General features: G+C 56.1%; 1 protein-coding gene across 22 annotated transcripts in view; it reads right to left on the bottom strand.

Annotated features, from left to right (window-relative positions):
• MACF1 (microtubule-actin crosslinking factor 1) overlaps positions 1-23512 on the bottom strand; it is a 114705-nt gene that overhangs the window by 55127 nt on the left and 36066 nt on the right. For 12 of the 22 annotated variants that reach the window (XM_046903602.1, XM_015297868.4, XM_015297872.4 and 9 more), the window contains 33 exons: positions 23389-23484; positions 23017-23144; positions 22832-22925; positions 22032-22186; positions 21644-21920; positions 21192-21320; positions 20879-20956; positions 20512-20673; positions 19808-19912; positions 19378-19473; positions 18921-19046; positions 18714-18719; positions 17724-17876; positions 17095-17249; positions 16853-16979; positions 16281-16464; positions 15593-15762; positions 15203-15381; positions 14886-15024; positions 14191-14384; positions 13870-14032; positions 13533-13616; positions 13246-13353; positions 12545-12643; positions 12189-12341; positions 11871-11959; positions 11323-11458; positions 3691-8832; positions 3071-3220; positions 2581-2796; positions 2324-2473; positions 1589-1822; positions 44-193 (listed from right to left, as the gene is read on the bottom strand). In XM_046903602.1, coding sequence (XP_046759558.1) covers positions 44-193; positions 1589-1822; positions 2324-2473; positions 2581-2796; positions 3071-3220; positions 3691-8832; positions 11323-11458; positions 11871-11959; positions 12189-12341; positions 12545-12643; positions 13246-13353; positions 13533-13616; positions 13870-14032; positions 14191-14384; positions 14886-15024; positions 15203-15381; positions 15593-15762; positions 16281-16464; positions 16853-16979; positions 17095-17249; positions 17724-17876; positions 18714-18719; positions 18921-19046; positions 19378-19473; positions 19808-19912; positions 20512-20673; positions 20879-20956; positions 21192-21320; positions 21644-21920; positions 22032-22186; positions 22832-22925; positions 23017-23144; positions 23389-23484 — 9627 coding nt within the window. The remainder of the gene's footprint in view (positions 1-43; positions 194-1588; positions 1823-2323; positions 2474-2580; positions 2797-3070; positions 3221-3690; positions 8833-11322; positions 11459-11870; positions 11960-12188; positions 12342-12544; positions 12644-13245; positions 13354-13532; positions 13617-13869; positions 14033-14190; positions 14385-14885; positions 15025-15202; positions 15382-15592; positions 15763-16280; positions 16465-16852; positions 16980-17094; positions 17250-17723; positions 17877-18713; positions 18720-18920; positions 19047-19377; positions 19474-19807; positions 19913-20511; positions 20674-20878; positions 20957-21191; positions 21321-21643; positions 21921-22031; positions 22187-22831; positions 22926-23016; positions 23145-23388; positions 23485-23512) is intronic. The other 10 variants (XM_040651833.2, XM_015297905.4, XM_015297900.4 and 7 more) reach the window with 2 other exon arrangements.

The raw sequence follows: 23512 nt of genomic DNA, 5'->3' as shown, positions 1-23512 counted from the left end.
ATGGCAGCACCAACCTCCCAGCCTCCTTTTTCAAAGCACCGACCTTCACGTCGCTTTGCCTCTGCTGCAAGGCAGGCAGGTCTCCTTGGCTGGCTGCTCGCTGCTGCTCCACCAGCGTGTCCTCAGCGGCCGCCAGCCAGGAGCTGAGCTCGGCCAGGTTCTGTGCGCGGGCTGCCTGCTGCTCCTGCAGCGTCTGCGGTCAGAGCAGAGGGGGAGAGAGGTGTTAATACCGGGGCTGCGCCCTGCTGTGCACACGGCTGAAAAGCAAGGCAGGAGGTTACAGCTGGAGCACCTTCCTGGAGGGGACACAGCACAGAAATTGGCTTCTGCAGCTCTCCCTGGGCTCTCTCCCCCTCTCACATTCACACACACAGCAGGAATGGGGCTGAGGTCCAAAGCCCAGCACAGTGCTGGGGGACTGCAGTGTACATCTGCCACCACTCAAGCAGGTGTCTCTCGTTCTGCTTTTTAAGAACCCCCATCCAGCTCCAGATTACGCAGCCCTCTCTTGGGAGAGCACCATCAGAAGTTTCTGTGCCTCTTCCATTCAATGTTCTGAACAGGAAAACTGCACCAGAAACTCAGCTGAGGAGAAGTAACCACCTGGCAGTGGGTGGCATTGCTGTGGAGCTCCAGCTGACCCAGGGCTGGCTTTTGGACGTGGGGTTGGAGAGGGAGCTCAGGGGAGAGGAAGCATTTCTGCAGCTGACCCAGCTCCCACATTTTGCTGCCAGAGAACAACAGAAGCGCCTGTTTGAGCAATTGAGCATGATGTGGCCTGAGAGTCCCTGCACCGTTCCTCTTCCCTTCGCCAGGGGAGGTGAAGGTTTGTGTTTCAATGGGCATTTCAGCAACGTGATGTACAAACTTGCGCAAAACACTGTGCTTGTGTCTCACAGTCATAAGATAAACAACAGAAGCAAACTGAAAGAGCCTTCTTAAGAGCTCTTCCGCTGCAAAGCGAGTTCTTCCTGGGTTAGGATGGGCGCACACTCAATCTGAAAAAGCAAAGCAAACTGGTTAATACACACACACACACTCCAGATGGGACAGGCAAGAGTTACAGAGAGCAACTGTTAATAAAACCACATTAATACTGTCTTGAACAAGAGGATCCATGCAGTGATGGGCACTGCTGGAATGCAGCAGGACCTGGGGACTTGCTTTTGCAGCTGCTGGCTGCCTTGGTGCATCATCAGCTGTTTCTCAAGGTCAGCAAAACCTTGCTTGTGCACCAACAATAGGACACGAGGACCCAGCTGTGGTGCCAGCTACACACAGGGGTTTCCTGGTGGGCTTACAGAGACCAGGGCGTGTCCCACCCGGCCCAAGATAGAATGGCAGCACAGGACTGTGCTACCCACAGCTCGGGAAGGCTCGGCCTTCTGCACGGAAAGCAACTTCCCACCTGGGAGCTACGTGACAGGAAGAAGACAGACTTTAGAGGAAGCTCATGATGTGCAGTAAGAAGTCATAAACCGTGAGTGGCATGCAGGGGGCACCCCAGACGAGGGGCTCAGCGCACACTCCTGTGGCCGGAAAGTGCTTCAGCGAGCAAAGTGCAGGCAGGAAGCCGAAGTCTCACAACCTTCACCTGATCCGTCTGCTCCGCTTGCTGGAGACAGACCTGCAGCACCTCCACCTGCGCCGTCACGCGCCCCGCCAGCTCCCGGAAAGCCTTCTGCAGCTCATTGAGCAGCCGCAGCAGCTGCCTGCTCTGCTGGGGGCTCAGGTCCTGGGCGTGCTCCGAGATAAGGAGCTGAATGTCGAAGGCGGTGGTGTCGAGCTGAGACTTGGTGTCAGCAAGGGGCTCACTCAGCTCCTGGAGGGAAGGGAAGGGCCTGTCAGGCAGCCCCATCGACCACACAGCCTTCAAACCCTCGGCTTCAGCTGCCAGCGTGCAGGAGATGCTGAGCTGACTGAATCTTGAGAGCTATCACTGCCACATGATATGACTGTGGAGAGGGGGGAGGGGGAGGGGGGCTGGGGCTCCTCACAGCACTGATGGAGAGCAGGGAGGTGTGATGAAGGGGCTCTCAGGGCCCCCCAAGGCAGCAGCGCTCAGCCCCACTGGAATCCTACAGAACTCTCAGCTTCCACCACACACGTGTGCATTCGTTCCCCAAGTGGCCAAAGCAGATGGCTCACGCTTTATGCAAACAAATTACTTTGGAGCAAACACAGCATCTCTGCTCCTTCTGTGATGAAGGATAACGGCAAACCCACCGAGGCTCCAGGAGGGAAGCAGGATTAACAGCTTCTCCTCCGCACAGAAAACAGAACTTCATCCATCGGGGAGGATTGGGGGCATCGCCATGGTTACCTTATAGCGTTGGAGGCAGCGACTCAGACTGCCCACATCCGCCGTGTGTTGGTAATCACTGCCGTCCAGCGCCCGCACCGTGCCGGACACCCAGCACAGCAGCTCCTGCAGCTTCCCCTGGAGGGTCTCATGGTGTGCTGTGACTTCAGCCTGAAACACAAAAGTGTTCCACTTACACAGGGAGTGGGGAGGGCAGACCCCCAGCCGGGCAGGGCGTGGAGTGCAACAGAAGGCAGCAGGGACAGCCACGGCTCTACCTTTTGGGCTTCTGCTGCACCACGAAGGCTTTGCAGCCGGGACTCCAGGATATCACTTGCAGAGCTCAGAGACTTCTGAAGGTTCTTGGCGTCCTTCTCCAAGGCCCTCAGTAGTTGCTCGGGGACTTCTTCAGGCGGGTTGGCCACGATCCGCCTCACGGCGTCCAACTCCTGATTCACTGGAAAGCTGAGCTCCCGCAGCTCCGCGCCCAGGGCCTGGGGCAAAACAGCATCGTTACGGCTCCCATACAGCGACTTCATCTTCCCACTGCCAAAACTGACAGCACTGCAGAGGTTTTGGAGAACCAGCTCCAAACTCTGCATGCATCTGCTGGAAAGATTCATCGCACCCGACCCGTCCGTGCAGCCCCGCTGGCTGCCAGCACTCAACTGCCTTTCTCCAGGCCATAAAACTCATTTCAGCCGTGCTCAGGGAGTATCAGAGCAGGGAGAGATGGGGTTTGTACACAGATGCTGGGGCTGTGCTCACCTCTGCCTGCTGCAGCAGTGTCTGCAGCACATCCAGGTTCTGCTCCGCCGGCTGCACCCGTTTAATCCTCATCTCAATGTCTCGCAGCATGGAGAGATAGGAGATGAGCTTCTCGTCGTGCTCCAGGCACATCTTCTTGCTGAACTTGATCTGCAGAACCCGACGGTGAAACAAAAGTTCAGATTTAGAGAAAAGAGAAAACAAATGGTTATAAGTAATTCTTAAAAGAAGAAACCCCTTGAGAGTATCCCATTTCAGGGACTTTCCACTCGCTGGCCTTATCTCCAAGATTTACTACAGGAAAAATAGAACGCATGGCTCTTTTTCCAACACAAGCTTAGAAATGGCAAGAGATCTATTGTGTTACAGTAGAAGTGCCAAAAAAAGCTCCTACTTATTAGTCATTTGTAAGCAATGCTCCAACAAAAAGAAGCCACAATGAAGTGATTTCAGTCATACATCACCGCGTCGTTTGCCAAATCCATCGCAGTGATCCCGTAAGGTCAACCCCAGACGTCCATCCTCATGTTCTGACCATCCTCTGTGCTGAGCACCAGGGGCAAATCACACACACACACCATTCAGAACCAGCACTGAAATAGCAGACAGCAGTACTGTACCTGGGCAGGTCTGGCAGAGTCGCTCGAGGTCTCCAGCAGCTCTCCCTCCACGATGACCGGCAGCAGCAGCCCCCGATCGCCAGGACCCGCCTGCCGGGGCTTCTCCTGGGCTGCTTCTCCGTGGGGCACATCCCCCTGGGGCACAGAGGCAGTGGGCACAGCATTTTGGCCCGTGCTGATGGCTGCCGCTTGCTGCTGCAGGGGGGGCGTGCAGGTGTCCTGAACCTTTGTGGGTTCCTCTCTGATGATTAACTCATCTGGTTTTTTGCTGACTGCAGCGAATGCATCACTGGTGGTTTCCACTTCAGCCTCCTCCTGGCTCAGCATCCGCTCCATCTTCAATGCCGCAGAGGAATGGGGACCCTCTCTGACTGCAGCTCTCAGCACCGCTGCTGCTTCCTCCGGTTCTGGGGGGGTGGGGAGCACCTGGACCCCCCTGAGCTTTGCTGCATCTTTCTCAGGGATGGGCTTTGCTTTCCCATCCCTGCTGCTCTCCATCTGCTTTTGCTCGGCTGCATCTTCTGCCCACACAGCAGGAAGCTCCTTGGTGGCAGCCCCAGGCTTTGGTCCTGGAGCTCTTGAGACAAAGTCCTCCTCTTCCTCCTTCCCTGGAATTTCTTTGGATATTGGAATGGGAAGGGGCTGCTTTTCCACAGGAGGTTTCTCCAGCTGAGTGACGTCTCCTGAGGCAATAATGTGCTTTGTTCTCCTTTTCCTGCTTTTTTGTTTCTGGGCAGGTTTTAGCTCAATTTCCCCTGTTCCTTCCTGATCACCCGGACCTCCTGCCTCCGGGATGGGGGTTTCTCCCACAGCTCTCCTACCTACAGGCTTCTCTCTTGCAGGCTTCACAGGGACATCGGCCTCATGGGTTTCTCTGGGTGTTGTAGGACCCAAATCCCCCTTTCCCAGACCCACAGATTCCCTGGGGGTTACCTGTGCTCCCTGCTCCCGGCTGCTCACCCTCTCCCCTCGCTCAGAAGCCACCGCTGCACTTTCTGCCAGAGCTCCGTCCATGCTTACAGACCCTCTCCTCCTCTCCTTGCTGTCCTCAGTGCTGCAAAGCTCTTCCTCCAATCCCACTGCTGTCACTGTCCCCCGCTCTGCTGCTTCCCCTCCCGCTCCTTTCCTCACATGGGAGCTGCTTTCTGCAATCCCCGTCTCCATCGCCTTTATCACCACCTCTACAGAGAGAGATGCTGCACTCAGTGCTGAGGATCCTGGAATCATTTTGCCCACTTCTTGCTGCTCTCTCACACCCTCCTCTGAAGCCTCCAGAGGGATCAGCTTTAGTTTCCCTCCCATTGCTGGGGAACTCACAGCTCTGGACCTGGCTTTGTGCTCCGTGCCATCGGACACAGCAGCACTGCTATGCAGGGCCACACCTTCCTCTTTTGGAGACTTTTCCATCTTTTCCTGGGAAAGGTGGGGTTTATCTGCCATGAGGACCTCAGAGCCATCATTCTCCATTGACATCTGTGCCTTCTGAAGAGCAGCAGCTAACCTTCGGCCAACCAGTCCCTTTTCAACAGCTTCCTCTAACGCCAATCTTTTCCCACTGCTAGCATCCACAATCCCCCCAGCCTGCAGCTGCCTGCAGCCGATGAGTGTGGCCATCGCCTCGTCCAGCAGCCCCTGCTGCAGAGCGGCCTGCAGGGACAGCCTGCTGCTGACAGCCCCCTGCACAAAGCCCCCGCTGTCAGCCTGGCCCTGCAGCAGCCGCAGTGTGGGCAGGGGGTCGGCCCTCCCCAGCCACAGCGCCTCGGCACACGTCAGCGCCCGGCCCGACGCCTCGTCCCGCAAGGCTCTGAAGGGATGCACCTCCAGGTACCTCTGCCCAGACTCAACGTCGATTCTGCACTTCTTTACCATCTCAGTGTAGGGCACGACCATGCAGCTCTCGGGGTCCACGATGCCGTGCTTCAGCTCCGGGGAGGACAGGGCTTTCTCCACCACCTCCCGGGGCAGCAGCCCCTCCTGCACTGCCCAGCTGAGTGCCATTCTCTGCCCAGAAGTGGGATCAATAACGCTGCCAGCCCCAGCCTGGATTTCTTGCACTTTCTTCTGGAATTCTGGACTAACAATCCCTGCTGCCACCGCCTGGGGCAAGGGCAGCTTTTCCTTTGTCACTGGGTGGGTGCATTCCTGCAGGCACACACCTTCAGCCTTCATGAGTTCATTACATAAATCTCTATCGATCAAATCATGTTTCATTGCGTCGCTGACCGACAGCCGCATCCCCGACGCGTGGTGAAGGATCCCTCCGCCAGCAATCTGCCTGGTCAACAGCTGAAATGCTTTTTCTTTCTCAAGGAGCCCTCTTTCAACTGACTGTGCAACGGTCAAAGGCTGCCTGGTTTTGGGATCCACAATCCCGCTGGTCTCAGCCTGCAAGCTAAGGAGCTTCTGCCTGGTGGCCTCATCGGTGCTTTTCCCTTTGGAAGCCTTCTCCAGCCTGACCAGCTCCTTCTGACTCACTGGCTCTATGAGGCCGAGGTTTGAAGCCAAAGTGACCGACACTTTTTTGCCACGTTTCAAGTCAACGATCCCCCCTGTAACCACCTGCCCCTCCAAGAGCCTCAGCGCTGTCTCCTTGTCCAGGAGGCCAACGGCAGCAGCATCCTTGATGGAGTAGACAAAGTTGTTGCCCGGGTCCAGAACACCGCTGATGGCTTTGTCAGACGTGAGCACCTTCTGGAGAAGCTTCTCATCCATCAGACCTTCTTCAATGACATCCTCGGTGGTCAAAGGTTCGCGTGTGCGTGAGTCAAAGAAGCCACTGAACATCTCCATTCTCTCCATGAGCTTCACAGCCGTGTGGCCGGGCACCGCACCGCAGGCCACAGCTTCATTCAGAAGAAGAGTTCTGCCCGTCTGCTCGCACAGAACGCCGCCGCTCCGGAGCTGCGCCTGCAGCATCTCCAGGACGTCCCCCTCGTCCCGTCCCCGTGGCTGCGGCAGGGCTGCATCAGCATCGCTCTCACCGCCCAGCGCTTCTGCCCTCAGCCCCTCCTCCACGTGCAATACGCCCGCAGCATTTTCACTGTACTCCATTTGCTCAGCCTCTGCAGTTCGGGTGGGCACAGCCTCCTCTCCTCCCATTGTGCCATTCTGAGCCGTCTCCCCATTCAGGAAGTAAATCTCTCCAACGCCTTCCCCCTCTAATTCAGGTTCCTCCGCACCCCAAGGTCTCCCTGCCACGACTTCCAGTCTCTCTCTGCTCTCACAAATATGCACCACCAAATGGCTCTCGCTTTTCACAACACCTGCCGCAGTTTTCAATGCCCTCTTCTGACCTCTGATGCTTTCCACTCCATCTGCTGCAGTGGGTTTGGACTCTTCTGCTTCAATGGTTGTTTCCTCTGTTTCTGTGGATCCCCTGCCAGAGTCGCAGGGCCGTCCTGGCACGGATAATTTTACCTGATGCTTCTCCTTGCTTGCAGAAGCTATTTGTTCTTTCCTAGATTCAGCATCAGTTTCACTTTGGGTAGTAGCCTGCTCAGAACAAACCTGCTCTTGCTCCTCCACATGCAGGACATCTCCTGCATCGTCCAACAGGAGCCTCCCAGGCCCCATCACCACCTCCCCGTTCTCCAGAGCAGATCTGGGTGGCAGGACCTTTTTGCTTCCTTCCTGTGGAAGAGCAAGCTGCAGCTCAAGCTGCTGCACAGCCACACCATTGCAAGGCTCTCTTTCAAGAGCTGCAGTTTCCTTTGTCTCTTCAAAGCTCTCATTCTCTTCCAGTGGGTGTTCACAGGATCCATTTTCTCGGGTTTGGATGAGGTCTTTAGTGAGGTTGCTCAACTCTCCATCTACTAAGAGCAGCTTCTGCCCATCATGGATGTTGATGTAGCTGTGGGTCATCAAGTGAAACATCAGCCTTTCATCACCACTCCTCAGCACAGAGTCCCTCTGCCCCTGGTGCCCTGCAGGGCTCCCTCCAGAGGAGCTCCCGCTTGGAGCACCAGCCAGCTGCACACTGCCCATCACATCAGGTATCACCATGGATTTCAGCTTCTTCGCCACATCTCTTTCCAAGATGCCATGTTCCACAGCTTTCTTCCAGGACAACACCTCAGTGGTTTCTGGTATAAAGACAGCCTTAATGAGCTGCCTCTTGCTGAGAATCTTGTAAGCCAGCTCTGTAGACAGGATCCCTTGCTCTAAAGCATCCGCAGCTGGGACAACCTCCCCTGTCTCCGGCCACAGGAGCCCCATGAAGGACTGGAGGGATTCAAGGATCACCAAAGCAACCCGTGGTGCTACCAACTCTTTCCTTACAGCTTCATCAACTGTCAGTCTCCCTCCTGTGACTGTATCAACGATGCCACCTGTCTGAAGCTGCCGGATTAGAAGTGTGCACGCCAAATCCTGGTCAATTAAATTATGTCTCACAGCCTCATCCACAGCCAGCCTGTGCCCTGTCTTGGGGTCAACAATGCCACCAGCAAAGAGCTGTGCTTCCAGCAGCCTCACTGTCACCTGTCTGTCTATCAGCCCTTCCTGGACAGCACGGAAGATGCTGACTTTTCTGCCCGATTTCAGGCTCACCATCCCACCTGCCAGCTGCTTGACCGGGAGCAACCTCAGTCCAGTGTCTTGGTGGAGGATGCACCGCTGCATGAGCTCAGACAGGTTGATTTTCTCAGCAGTGTTGGGGTCAATCAAAACCTTATTACTCTCCAGGTGGGACAGCAGCCTGGAGTAAAGCTGGGGAGGAAGGAGCCTCTCTTGCATAGCCTTCTCCATGCTGATTCTGCCCCGATGGGTTTTAAAGCCACCGGTGACAAGTTCAACCTCGAGAATCTTCAGCCCAGTGCTCTCACTAATCCTCCCCTCTTCCACTGCAGCAGCAGCGGGTAGCAGCTGCCTCCCTTCACGTCTGACTTCATGGACCCGATGGAGAGCATCCTTCAGCTCCTGCAGCACATGGAACGTCCTGAGGTTGATGAAGTCTCTGGCCAGACCTTCCTCCAAGGAGAGTTTTTCACCGGTCTCTGGAAGAACTAAGTCGGATGTGATCACCTGAGCCTCTAAGAGGACGAGGCCGGTCTCCTGATCTATAAGACCTTTCTGCATGGCACCAAAGACCGGGAATATTTCTACTGTGCCAAGATCGATCACTCCTGCCACTGCTTCATTGGCCTGGAACAGAAAAAGAAGGACAAGAATCAAACCAAAATCAAGCATTTCCAGCACTCGGACTGCAGGAGATCCGGGGAGTGGACCAAAAAAAACCCAAACAGACCCAAAAGCTACTCCCAAAGTGCTTGAAGTGCAACTCCAAAGGCATCCCAGCACACACATTGGTGCATTTGCTAGCTTTCAGGCTGCCAGCAAGTTTTGGTGCCCAGCCAGTCCATCACCAAGGGCAGCACTAAAATACTTCCAACATCCACCACCAGTAATGCAGCAAAGCAGCAAGCAGCAACACCCAGAAGCGTTCCTGATGCTCCATGGAGCAACAGGAAAGGAAACTGACACAGACACCAATGCTGTTCCACAACTTAAGCCTTTAGAAAAGGAGGATGACACAAAACCCACTTCATACTAACAAAACCTCTTCCTCTAGGAACCTCTTCCAGTGCAGTTTCCACCCTGACTCCTGCCATGCTCAAATCCTGCCCCTTAGTGCCAGACGCCCAGGGAACACCACAGCCCTGGTGCTCCCAGCAGCACCGACCAGCCATGCACTGGGGCACAGGCACTGCCCCTGGCATGCACAGCTCCCCAAGCACGTCCAACTGCTCTGCCCTATGCCAGCACCTAGCTGTGCTTTGTGGGGGCCGGGGAAGAAACAGAAAGTTGTACATCCCAGCAGAGGGACAGTGACGGGCTTGGGACTTTGGTATTTCTGGAGGGGCTTTTTTTGCAGGGAAGGTAAGAACTGATGGCAAACAGTAACAGCACTCAGGACCTTCGGATGTCTCCCAGCTGGTGTAGAGTTGACTCAAGCACTGCGTTATTTCTGTTGGGGCGGGGAGGAGTGATTCTGCACCACAGCACCCCAGGAGCAGGTGGGGCCGGCAGCCCTGGCCCTAAGAGCAGCCCAGTGCCCCCCACGGAGCGGGTGGATGTGCTGGGAACACCAACCAGCACCGCCAGACTCAGACACACACCTTCAGAGATGAACAAGCCATGGAAAGACAGAGAAGAAGAGGTGAAAGAGAATGATAAAAGAGGAGACGGGAGGAGGGGAGTAAAAGGCTTTTACTTACCAGAGTTGCAGGGTGTGCCTTGAGCAGTTAAAGACAGAGCCTTATGGAGCAGTTCAGCCGTATCACACACAGTGTAAAGCTTGGTGTTAGCGTCCAGCATGCGACCGCTTTGTGTGCAAAAAGAACCCCCCACACAGGTCGTCCTCTTTCACTCTGTGTGTTTGGTTTGCTTAAGTCCCGGAGGGTTAGTTAAACTTGTAAGCAAGGATGTCAGTTAATCTTAAAAACAGTTGACATGAAACACAAACTGTACAGGGACACATCATGCTCAATTCAGCGCGCTCTGCTTTGCTTTTTTTTTTTTTTTTTGCCCTTTGTAACTTTACAACATCTGTCTGACAGTTGGATGTTTCCAGCAAGCAAATGTTAAGAGTCCTTCGTGCTCCCTGTACAGTGAAGCAACTGCACCCCATGGCAGCCAGGCTGCAGCCCCGTGTATGGGCCAAGGATCTGCAGCACAGCCCCAGCGCCGGCCCTCATCTCATCTCCTGGGCTTCGAGAGCCTGAGTGAAAGCTGCTCTGCCAGAGCCCCGCCACGAGGACGCGGCCCAGCGAGGCCTGGGCAAAGCCTGCACATCACAGCCTGCCCACGAGCAAGGAAAAGGGAAAGAGGGAACGGGCCGAGTGCCCTCCCTGCTGGCAGGCTCCTTCCAGCCGCCACGGCCCAGTGCTGGTGGGACTGACATGGAGACAGCCAAAGTGCTGGGCTGGCCGACTCGAAGGGAGATGCTGTGCTGGGAGGTGACAGCTGCAGAGTCACTGACCCAGCACCAAAACCAGATCCGAGCAGGTCATTGCTTCAGGGTACAGGGAGCCAGCAAGCAAACACACAAATATATCCACCGACACATGTATATACACTTATAGAACACGTACATGTATATCTGAACGACTGCAGACAGCTGGCACAGAGGCAGGAAGGATGCGCCCGGAGCACTGGGGCGTGCGGAGCCCCAAGCAGCCCTGCGGGGCTGGTAGGACAACACAGCCCCCCACTTGGGGGGGGGGGAGGGGGGTCTTCCTTCAGTCACAACCCCAACAAAGCCCTCACCGCGCTGTGAGGCTGTGCAGGCAATGCGTTCTGCAGGAAGCCTCCTCCTTGTGCCTCCAGCCCTCCTGCTCAGAAGGGTGCCACGTGGAGGAGGCAGGCTGCTGGGGGAGCGCTTCCAGGACTGAAGACCATTTACCTCTTTGCCCACCATGTGAGCAAGCCAACCCTTTTTCAAGCTCTGACTGAAAGCATTGCAAAGGACCACTCTCAGTGAGCTGCGCCAGAGCTCTTGCTGGGCCACCAGCCACCAGGCCAGCCTCAGGTGAGGCCTGGACAGAAAAGATGGGAGGGCAACCGTGTGCCAGTGGGTGGGCAGCCATGTTACACACAACCAAATAACACCTTTTTCAGCCCCCTTTTCAGTACCTTGTGCTCTGTCTCCTGAGCCAGCTGGCTCTGCAGCTGCTGGAGCTGCTCCGTGGTGTCGGTGCAGAGCGTCTGATACGCGTCCTTCAGTGCGGCCACCTGAGCAGAAATCTGGTCCTTCTCCTGATGGGAGAGCCTGCAAGGGAATGGGAAATCTCTCAGGGGAGCTCCACAAAGCATCTGCCAGCTCCACAGAATGGACACGATCTTCTCCTGAAGGAAAAGGCCAAACCCACCAATAGTCCCCTCCTCCCACTGCCCTGCTCCTTGCAGGGAGAGTAATTGTGCTTGGCAAAGGCTGACCAGCATTATGCTGACCAAACCCCAAATGTACGGGGCTGGATCACCACTGAAGTGTATTAGTATTGTCCCAGCAGTATAAACATCTCATATTTCATAGCTGGTGTTGCAGATGAGAAAAAATGGCCCTTTGCTGTGTGGAAATCAGGCGCTGGACTTCAAGAATGGCAGCCCACCAGTGCCCACCCCAGGGCAACTCAGCTCCCCTGCTGCTGCCCCCGCCTCCCCCCTCCTCGGGCTGCACTCACTTGTGGTTGTGCTTTGCCAGGAAGATTTGTGACGTTTTGATGGCCTCAGAGACCTGTTCCTTCTTTGCAGCCAGCTCCTCATTGAGGGCCTATTGAAAAAGCAGAAGGAAGCTTAATTCGGCTGTGGAAAAACAGCAGAAGTTAAGCAAACAGCCTCATGGCTGCCCCCACAGTGCGTTTCATAGGCAGACTCAGGGATTGCGGTCATGAGAGAGGTAGGACTGCTCTCCCGAACGCTGAGTAACACAGTGACACCAAGAGGACAGGGGACACGTAACATGTGTGGGTCAGAGGTGGGCCCAGAAGGTCCCTGCCTACCTGCTGCTCTGAGATGGACTTCTTGATGTCTCCCAGCTCCCTGCTCTGGGCAGCAGCCGTTCTGCCTTGCACGCTCTGCTTCAGGCCCACAGCCCAGCCCAGGAGCTCCTTCACCTTGTCCACGTGCTCTTGCTTTTCCTCCTCCACCACTTTCTGCAAATCGAGGAGAAAGAAGAGAATTGTGTCAAAGGGGTCCCAGACTTCCGGAGGCTCTCAGGAGCAGCACCTGAGACACAACCTGAAGGTGGAACCGAAAGCTGAGGGCAGATGTTAGAGAAGCAGAGCAGCAACCCTGGGCTGCTAGGAAGCAAGTCTGGGTGATCTGAATGCGGCTCAGCTCCACGCAGTGCCCTCACCTCCTCCTCCTCCAGCCGCCGCAGAGCATCGCTGATGTACTTGACGTGCTGCGTGGTCAGCGTTACCAGGGCTGTGTACCGGGTGCGCAGGTCCATGAACTGCACAGGGAGAGAAGGGCGGCACATCAGTCACAGCCGGCAGAGCCGATGCACTGCACCTCACAGCACGACATGGATGCAGCATCTCTGCCCTGGAAAGATCCCCAGCATGGCCCAATGACGGCAGCAGCACCGGAGGGGAGGGACGAGGCCACGCACTGCATGCTGCACAACACTGGAGCTGAGGGGACACTCCGGTCACGGACACGGGGCGGGTGCTCAACTCTTACAAAGAGGGCTGTTGGGATCTTTAATATCCACACGGAGCAGACAGGGCCTCTAAAAGTCTCATCCCAAAGATGCACACACAGTAATGCTGCATGGCGCTCCAGTTATTTACCTCGCCGGGCCGAAGGGCTGAGCCGACCCCGCTGCATTTGGCCCAGGGGTTCCCGGCAGTCCAGGTATTTCATACCTGGTGCTTAGAGCACTAAGCCATCCTCTCTGGCTATCGGAAAAAACAGCGAGGGTGGAAACTGTATTTATCCATCGAGTTCAGCAGAAAGGAGCTCATTTCACAGAGGCCGTCGGGCAGTTGGATGGAGTGGAAGCACCCCCCAACCCCCCCCGCTCCCCCACATGAGGCTCAGACACGTCCCTACCTCCTGTGTGATGGCATCTGAGGAGGACAGCATCCGCCGGCGCTTCATGGGGGACTTCTGCTGCGACTCCACAAACGCGCGGTACGTCATGAGCTGCAGCTCATAGTCCTGCCAACACAGCCGGGGGGGGAGAAGGACACTGCAGCCCCTTCTTTCATACCGGCACCCCCGGAGCTCCAGCTCCTGCTGCCTGCTTGCACGCATGGTCACCTCTCTGCTAACCAGGAGGTTCAGAGCAGGCGAAGTGCAAACTGTTGCTGCGCCCCACGTTTAGGAAGGGCCCTCACCTTGACAGCAGCTGAGTACTGCTGGGAGAACTTCTGACACTGGTCCAGCTTGGCTTGATTCTTCTCGATTTCTGCAGCCAAAGCCTTCAAAAAAAATTCAGAGCAAAAAATGACTGTCAGGATGGCAGCTGCAGGTGAGATGTGCCAAACTTCAGCTCCTATCTTTTCCCTTTTGGGTGAAGCCTTTGAGACTCCAATTTTTTACGCACAGCCCATTTCAACCTCAAGGTAAGGAGCTCCTCTGCTTCCCCACCAGTCTTTAAGAATTCACGTTCTCAAGCTCAAAGATGAAGGGATTTTAGCAAAAGATGCAGGACACCCCGCGCTCCCATCTCACCGTTTGCTGGCTCAGCTGCTCTGACAGCACCCGGCTGTCCTCCGCCTGCCCGGGTTTCATCAGCTCCTGCTGGGCGGTGATCTCCTCGATCCACTGGATGAGGGCCCTGTGGCACTGGCGGTAATCGCTCAGCACCTCCTGGATGCTCTCCAGCTCCGTGTGGCTGAAAGCAGAAAGGAGACCAGAAGGCTGAAATCCCGCCACAGGTTAGAGGGGTATCTCAGCCACCCCACGGTCCCCCTTCGGGGTGAAGAAGCCCAACCCAAGCCCTCAGCTGAAGCATGAAAGTAGATCTGGGAACAGAGATGGGAGGTTTCTCACCGGGTCTCAATCTGCGTGCAGGCTCTCTGCCAGCGGTCCCACAGCTGGCTCCCCTTCTCCTGGTAGCGCTCGAGGTCGATGCTGCGCTCCTGTCTCAGCTGGTACAGCTGCTCTCCCACTGCCTTCGCCTTCGCCATCTCCTCCTCCAACACGGAGAACACCGAGTTCTTGCCCTTCACTTCCCCGAGCCATTGCTTCAAAAACAACACGAGGCAGCTCAGGTTTAATGTCACAGAAAGCAGAGCACAGAGCTTCACCTAAGGCTGTCATTAAATCAGAGACTCCCTCCATTCTGTAGATGCAAAGCGAGTGAAGGCGCTCATCCTCCCTGGCTGCACCACCTGCAGTGCCTGCAGGCTGACTGCAGACCTGGGGGATGCCAACAGGAGGGAGCACATTCCCAGCCTGGAGCAAATCTGATTGGTTCAGCAGCCCCTGTCCTGGCACAGCAGGACGCAGAACTGCTAAGAGGTTGGCACGCATCAGCGTGTGCCTACAAGTAGAAGCACAAGGCCATGGCTACTCCTTTACCTTTACAATGAAATAAGGGAGACAAGTCCTCCCGGTAGCTATTTTGGACAGGAAAAAACAGCACACAATGTAAATTCAGCAGAGAAAGGGAAGGAATCTGCTCGACCAAACACCAAAGCAGCGGCTGGTTTCTCTGTGCACAATTTGAAGTGAGGAGCACCAACCTGCAGGGCACTTCTGTGCGCCTGAATCGCTGTCAGGTCGGCCGGGACAGCCTCCTCCTGGCTCAGCTTCACCTCATATCCCTTCACCAAAGACTCTGCTCCTTGGGTGTTACGAATGATAATATCAACGGTCTTCAGCCTGGCAAGTCAGAGAGAGGCAGCACAATGACATCCCACGTTTGGCAGAGATCCTTTCAGCTGTGAGGCGGTTTGCACCCCAGGTCACAACCCCGACGGTTGTGTTAGAGGAGCAGAAGGAAGGTCAGAAGCAGAATCACACACAGAAAGGTGCCCGGGCAGAGGCAGGTCCCACTCACTTGTCCAGGTAGACAGAGGACAGCCCGTACGTCTGCTCCATCTTGTTCACCACCAGGTCGAGCTCCGACCGCAGGCGCGGTGTGCTGGGGCCGCCGGGCGCTCTGTTGAGGAAGCTGTAGCAGCGCTCCGAAATGCAGCGCAGGTCGGACTTCAGCTGCTGCAGATCCTCCTGCATGCGCTGCGGGAGGAAGGAGAGAAGGTGAAAGGAGCGCCCGAGCAGGCAGAGAAAAGCAGGTGCTGAAGGAGACGGGATGAGATGGAGCAGGAAGCCCACTTGGCTTTTTCTATGCGGGAAGCTCCCCACACCCACTGCCACACATTCAGCCCCGAGAGGTTACAGTCACCACAGGCGCACATGGAGAACAGCATCCAGCAGCATCCAGACTGACCTCCTGCTCAGCGATGCGGATGGTGTTCTCCTGGATGCTGTCACCATCCGCTCGGGTGCTGCTGGGGGATTGGATGCGGCTCACGAGCCTCTGCTCGCACTCCTCCAGGCGCAGGCGGATGTTCTGGAGCTCAGAGAGGTATGTCCTGGCAACTGTCTCGTCCTTGTCCTCTGCAAATTGGGACAAGCCAAAAGAGCAGCTCAGCTCAGAGCCCCCCACGCAGGCAACGTGGTGCTGAGGTCTTTGCTCAGGTGGAAAACAAGAGAATCAGATCTTCTCATTGAAATGGAGCTGAGAACAGGTCCAGCCACAGGGCACCTCACTGAGACCCAGGTCCTGATGGGACTCAGCTCTGAGCAGTGGGACTGCGGCTGCCACATCCATTTTGTTAACACGTTAACAGACTGAACACAGGAAGGACACAACCCGACTACTGACAAGCCTGGCTCTGGCAGCGTTAGGGGAAGAGGGCTCTGCATTAACCTGGAGCTGCAAAGCCAAGACTGTGCTGTAGGAACATTGTTGGACGAAGGCCGAATATTTGAATGGACGGAGGAATAAATAGAGCAGCTGTTCACAGTACCATCCAGCTAGCTCAAGACAGATGAGAAAATGAAGTTGCCCCATAAATCCTTTGTTTATTAGTCCCCACAGCTCCTCGTTAATCCATCAGCCCTGCAGAGCTCACCGTTCTCCATGGACTGCAGCAGCTGCTGGATGTGCTCCTTGGAAGACTCCACTTCTTCCTCCAGGCGCAGACGGTCCGACACCGAGAAGAGCTCCGAGTCGCGGCTGTCCTGCAGGAAGTCCTCATAGTGCGCCTGGAGGCTCCTCAGCGCCTGCTGGCACTCCCCCTGCGCCAGGGATCGGAGCTGCGAGGGGAAAAGCAGCGCATCCATCACAGGATCACAGCCTGTGGGTCAATGAAGCCGACCTCCGCAGCTCCACCACCTCTATTTGCTCTTAAGAGCAGAACAGGAGAGCCCCCCCGCGTTAGCCCCCTCCACCATTGCTCATCCCTAATGAAATGCTAAGTCCACAATCCCTCATCCCCGTTACAGCTCAGTTCAAACTGCGGATGTTCTTTTTACTGGGAAAAACTGCAATCATTCTGTGCCCCCAGCTCAGGTTCTGCCATTGGCCCACGTAACTGCAGGTCCTGGCAGCCCCTGCTCTTCCCTTTCACACTCCCTTCTCCCCACCACCACATGAGTGAGCCCGGACAGCGCAGCAGCGCAGGCACAGAAGTTTCTACCACACCTTTTCCATGCTGAAGCTCTGCACCAAGGCTATGTCCTTTCGCAGGTAGTTCCAGGAGATGAGGCTCTTTGTGTTCATGTGGAGCTGGTGCCAGAGAGCCATCACTTTCTGGTACAACTGTTCCACCCTGCAATGGGAACGAGCAGGTCCATCAGCCTCAGCCCTCCCAGCACACCAGTCCTAACCCCACTCACTGCACAAGGGGTCTCCGCACCCCTGGGACCCCCCCAGCAGCAGGTTACCTGTTGGCCATCTCAATGGCCTCTTTGTTGGGAGGGGGGATCAGGAAGCACACAGAGGGCACCATGGCCTCGTTCCCCGTGGGGCTGATCACCTTCCACTTGGTTCTCTGTGAGTTGTCCTCCAGCACGCACTCATCGTTCCGGCAGATGGTGATCTGCAGTGGCACCGACAACAAACACACAGCCCATCAGTGGGGCTGCACCCACCCGAGGCTCACACCCCTCCTGCAGGGAAAGCAGCTTCCCCATCAGTCTCTGCAGCTGATCAAGCAAAAGCACTGGGCACTGCCAAGCAGAGCAGCACGCTCGTGTCTGGAGAGGAAGGGGCCGGGAGGCAGAGCCGGCTGCCACCCACGTGCTGGTTTGACTGAGGCTGATGAAGCCCATCCTCCCTGGGGAAAAGGACTTCAACTCCTTCCCAGAATAAACCTGAGATGTGGAAGTCTCCTCCAGGAAGAACAGCCGGCTCCTTCCCTCCTCCTCTCTTCCCACTGCATCCCTAATTTTCATTGACAGACACCACAGAACTAGTTCTAAAACCTCACGGGTGCTTCTCCCCTGCCACGCTGTGCCCTCCCACTCAAAGCCAGGCTCAAACCCACGCAAAGCCTTCCCCTCCCAGCCCTCACCTCGATCTGCCGATAGTCACACACAGCCTTGATGGGGATGGTGCTCTTCACCAGGTGCTCTGGGTTCCTGGGCCGGAGCTGAACGATGCTCTTGGACCGTCCCACCAGGCTGGCGACAGAGCTCTTTGACTGGATGAGCTGTTCCTTCTCATCCTGGCAGGAAAAAGGACAAATTGAGGTTACTCGATGAGCAGGAGGAGGAAGAGGAAGAGGAGAGGGTTAAGACACCATAGCACCCCCACCCCAACGCTGCCCTTCCAGAGCTATGCTGGGACTGCAGGGGCTGGACAGACATCGGGACATCAGAGCTGCTGCCTGCCCAGAGTGGGGAGAAGGGACTGGGAGAGATGGATGGGAGGAAAGATGGAAGGGAGAAGCCTTCACAGCAGGGGTGGGACCTCTCTACTACTCCTCCCGCTGCCCCCATGCACACCTCTGGCTCTGGCTCTTAGGACAAGAGAGCACTGTCTTTCAAAAGGGAAAAAAGAGAACACAGCATACACCACAATTAAAGTCACAGGAGGTTTTAAGTGGCAAAGAGCAGGGCAAGGCCCCAGCCCAAAGCCAGGGGTACTTGGTTGCCTGGAAGAGACACCACGGAAGCATGCTCCCTCTTCTAAAGCAAAGAATGGAGGTGTGTTTAAATCAATGGCTGGAATGGGGGTACAACAGCTGGGGGGGGGTCACACAGGTCTCTGGATGTGGGCAGAAATCTGTCGGTGGGAGGAACTGCTGTATGACTCCCTGCATGATGGGGTGACCCAGGGGTTGGTGGCAAAGCTCCCACGGACAGGACAGGGACGCGGGCGGCTCACGGGCGGCTCAGGGGATTGGTCACAGCCAGCCTGGCCACAAAGGCTAAAGAGGATCCCAGAACAACGCTGTCCCTCATGCTTTGTACTCTCAGGGTTGGTCAGTGTGCTATGAGCAGTGCAGGATAATTCAATGGGAAAAGGAAAAAAAAAAAGAAGAAATGATTAAGTAAACTACCTGTGCCTGTCCCCGGGAGCATGATTGGAAGAAATACAACTTTAACTCGTTAGGTAAGAAAGAGTGACAAAGAAGCTGCCAGCCTCCACACACACACAGATTGAGCCCTTCTGCCCTTCCATCAAGGCTGAGGTTGACCCACAGCCCAAACCCTCCCTGCCCACATCTCCACACCCCACATGGGTGGCGGGGACTCCCAGAACCCACCATGGAGTCCTGCAGCAGGTCCTCCAGCCGCGTCAGGCTCGTGCTGTGGTCGCAGGAATACTTCCTTCTGATGGCGTCCTGCAGGTTGCGCAGGTACGTCTCCGACTCGCGGGCATCGCTGAAGAACTGCAAAGCCAAAGGGTGTCACAGATACCTGCACAGCTCAATGCAGCCATCAGCAGCACAGCGCTGCACGACAGCACCCCAAATCCCACCCGGCGGCATCCTGCTGCCCCGGCCCCATGAGATATTCCCAAAGAGCTGCTAGAAAGAGGTAGGCAGTTCAGAAACAGCGCCCTGATGAGCAATGCCAGCTCCTGCTCCCCTCTGCCAGAAAAGGAAAGCAGCCCATGAACCTCATGCACCGGGATGCAGCAGATGCTCTGTAACCCACACATGCAGCAGGGTTTGCCCTCCCACTCAGACCTGGGGCTTTGGGGCTCCCTGTCCTGCATACCTGGAAATAGGCAGCGTTCTCCTTCACGTGCTGCTCCACGCACAGGCAGAGCTGCTTGATCCACTGCCACTGGCTCTGCACAGCAGCACTGTAGGCCTGGGGAACACACAGCAAACAGCAGTGAGCACTCACCAGCCAGGAGGGTCACAGGAAGGACACAGCCACCACCAGTGGGATGCACATAAATGGGCAACGCTCTGCCTGCTGTCGGTCTGTTTGGACACAGACAAAGCACAGGAAAGCAGAGCAGGAAGCAGCACACAAGGGCTGCTGCAGGCACGGATCTCCTCCCACCTGCAGGGTGAAGCCCTCAGCCCCATTACGTGCTGCTGTCAGCTCTGGTACTGTGGGGGCTCCCTGGGCAGGGCAGTAGCTCTGCACATCTCCCACACTCACGGCAGAAGATTTGCTGCCCCCAGCACCCGCTCACCTCCACGGTTTGCTTGGCGGGGTGGTTCTCCAGGGCCAGCAGTTCAGCGGTGTCTTGGAGGGAGCGGAAGATGTCCTGCTTCTCCTCCAGCTCCATTGTCAGCTCCTGCATGAAGGACACAAGCAGTTCAAATCTCAGCTATCAGCAGCAGCCTGCACTCACAGCACGTGCCCAGCTAATGGAACAAGCAGTATCAGAGAACAGCAGTAAACTGCAGCAGATTTCAGCCGCTGATAGGAAACCAGCAAGGCTTGTCCGAGCACCATCAGGCTGCCCTGTGCACCAAACACACAGGGCAGACCAAACACCGGAGCTGGAAGTCTGCCCAGGGACCTCCTCAGTTTCAAACATTACAATTGTGGGAAGACAGCAATTTATTTATACTGCTTTAAAGAGGAATCAGTTTTCCTCTGTTTTCCTCTTTAGCCCAGACTTTTTTTTTTTTTTTTTGTCTGTGAAAGGATGTCTTTCGTTCCAAGCAGTGCTAAAAGACATCTTTTGATGCCTTTTCAATTGACACTGAATTGAGCAGACGTTTTTTTTGTGCCTTCAGCCCTAGGGAGAGCTGCACTCATGAGCTACCAGCTCTGACTCAGGGAGCATGAACCACCACCGTGCATCCCTGGGACTTCTGCATGGAGCTCGAGGGCAGCACGGTGCAAGCAGGAGCTGCTCATCCCAGCCCAGCCCGGCCGGTCACTCACCGAGAAGTAGTTTCTCTTAGCCGCGATGTTCGGGTTGTTGTCACTCCAGTCATAGGCCAGTTCCTCCTCCTCCTTCTCATTCAGCCATATCAGCTCAGCAGTGGCCCGAGACACAAAGCCGTGCAAGCTCTGCAGGTGCCTCAGTCGGAAGCTCGAGGTTTCCTGCACACAACGAAGTGACCCATAGCGGTGTGAGCTCAGAGAGCCGGGGCTGAGCCTTGAGAGATGCTGCTCCCTCTGCCCTGAGGCTGAACAGCCCCTCCAGCCCTCACAGCAGAACTGGGATTCTCGACCCGTGTGCCCAGGACACGGCAGGCGCTCCCTGCAGCATCAGGCATTGCTTGAGGTGCAGACAGAGCCCACTCACCATCAGCTTGCAGTACTGCGTCTCCAGCTTGCCGAGCGTCTCCGTGTAGCTAGCACGGAAATTCTGAGACATCTTACCCTGAGGGATGAAAGCATTCCCGTTATCCAATGCAGGACAGCATTCTTCAAAACCCCATCTCCAAATCCATCTCCCCAGCGAGAGAGGGCAGAGAGGATGCTCAGGGCAGCAACAGCCCAGTATCACTCAGAAGCTCCGTCCTTAAAAACCCATCTGCCCCATCCACCTCTACCCACAGGAAGGGACGTCCTGACGCTGTCACCCTCCCATGCACACAGCCCAGGTGCTGCCATACCTCGTACAGCCGTGCCTCCTTGACGCTGGAGCCCAGCTCCTCCACGCTGCTGTGGATGTGCCGCTGTGTCTCCAGCTGGGTTTCCACGCTGGGCAGGTCGCTGCCCCACTCTGCCCGCTCCAACCTCATCTGAAACAGGCCAAGAGTCCGGGTCAGCCCTCTGGGCTGGGGGCTCACCTCAGAGGGCCAAGGGAACCTCCTGGGTGATGAAGGAGGTGACGAATGGCACAGCAGCCCTGGCAGGGGGCCTCAAGCCCACGGGACTGACTGGTCACTGCAGATTTGAATGCAGCTTTGAAGGCATCCTCCAATATGCAATGAAAATTGGGATCACATGAGAGAAAACAAGACAAAAGCTCTCCAGAAACTTTGAGCCATCAAAGCTACCACCATCTCCAGACAGAACCACAGCTCCTCCCTCATCAGTGCTCAGGAAAGCGGTCAGAGCTCACCTGCATCTCCTCCACCCAGGCCAGCAGCTCATACACGAAGCGCAGGCTGCCTTCGTCCTCAGAGGAGGAGATGGCCACCAGCTCTGTCCTGGTCATGGGCTTCCTGAACCAGGAGGCGGATGAGGTGTGCAGCCCTTTGGTCAGGGACTCGCCCTTCAGCTGAGTGGTGCTCAGGGTGGGTGCGGGCGCCAGCTCCAGTGTGGAGAAGTGGCCCTTTCTGTACAGGTTGGTGCACTCAAGCCTCAGCGTCACCAGCTCATCCTGCAGCCGCATGATCCTGAGGAGCAACCGAGGAGTGAGCAGATGAGGCTGATGCTGTACTGCCTCCTGGCACGCAGGAGGAGCAGGGAGGCTCCCAGAGCCCGCCTCCCAACACAGCCCCACTCACCTGAACGCCAGCTCCTCCAGCTGGTAGTAATTCTCGTCCCGGAGGATCTGCACGTCCACCTGCAGCTGGCGGATCAGCCCCTCGCACTCCTGCAGGTACACCACGACGTCGGCCTCGTACTGCACCGGCTGGCCGGCCTCCAGGTGGGCAGCATCCTGCATGCAGACGGGAGAGACTGAGGGCTGCTCCCCCAGCCCTGACACACGGGCAGAAAGAACAGAAACCCAGCACTGACTCCAGCACTAAAAGGACCTCTTCACCCCTACGCTCAGTTATGGTTGTCTGTCAGAACTCACACCTCACTCAGGACATTGCCTTCAGAAAAGCTCCTGCAGACAAACCTAAAACTGACAGAGACGCCCCGTGCAGTGACTGTCCCTTGCATGGCACCTCTCCTCTTGGTTGGGTTTAACCAGCCAGCTTCCAGACCCTGCACCTCTCTGCACCTCCATCTTCCAGAACAAAACACTTCCTCTTCAGAAATCTACTCCATAGTTAACAGGTAGCTGCAGTGAGTCCTTTCTGCCACTCTTTCAGACAAACACAGCGTTTTTTTCTGCTTTTTTTAAGCCTTCTGATGCCAAAAGCTTTCCCAGAACCGCAGTAGCCCTGCAGGGTCCATCCCCGGCTCAGCAGGTACCCACCACCATCCCCACAGCCCTCCTGGGATGGGCTCCACACCCTACAGAAAGGAAAGTTGTCCAGGGGAACTCACCACCCCACAATAATCGGGATGGACAGAGATGGACACGAAAGAAGAGTCAGAAGAAGGGAAAATAGCAATGTCAGCCCCCACTCACAGCTTGCAGTGTGTTCTTTGCAAGTGTGAGTTTTTCTTCACAGCTCAGAGCGCCATTCTGGATTTTGTTGGCGATTTGCAGCAGCAGTTCCAGCCTGCAGAGACGGACGGGAGAAATGAGAGAAAGGCACTGGGCCACCCCCTTGGGCACAGGGCTGTCCCTGTGGGGCACAGAGGGGCGCCCACCTCTCCACCGCCGGCCGCAGGAGCTTCTCACGCTCCAGCATCTCGATGATCAGCTTGCCCCACTCCTCCTCCACATCATTGGGGTGGTACCCCTGAGGCAACTTGATGCGTCCAAACTCAATCCACACCTGCAGAAAACACCAACAAAATAGCAACTCGTACCTCCCTGAGCTGGCCAAGCTGCGGCAAGGAAGGCAGGGCTGTGAGGCAACGTCTGCCTCCACTCCCACCCAGTGCTCTTTGCTAAATAATTTGCCCTGGGGGTTATTTCCACTTCTCCGTTCCAAAATAAGCCTGGAGTGAGCACACCAGTCTTGCTAAAAGCACAGCACTCCCACCTGCAAGCCTCTGCATGGCCACGGTGAACCTCACCTCTAACAGCTTGTAGAGCTCCTCTATTCTTCCCTTCTCCTGCTCTCTCGCCGGGATTTCAGTTTCTTTGAAGTGGATGTATTGGTTATAAAGTGCCTGTGATGAGAAAGGCTGCATCAGAAAC

The sequence above is a fragment of the Gallus gallus genome, chromosome 23 (genome assembly GCF_016699485.2).
Source record: "Gallus gallus isolate bGalGal1 chromosome 23, bGalGal1.mat.broiler.GRCg7b, whole genome shotgun sequence".
In the NCBI taxonomy this organism is placed as follows: Eukaryota; Metazoa; Chordata; class Aves; order Galliformes; family Phasianidae; genus Gallus; species Gallus gallus.
This window is presented reverse-complemented; position numbering and strand designations above follow the sequence as displayed.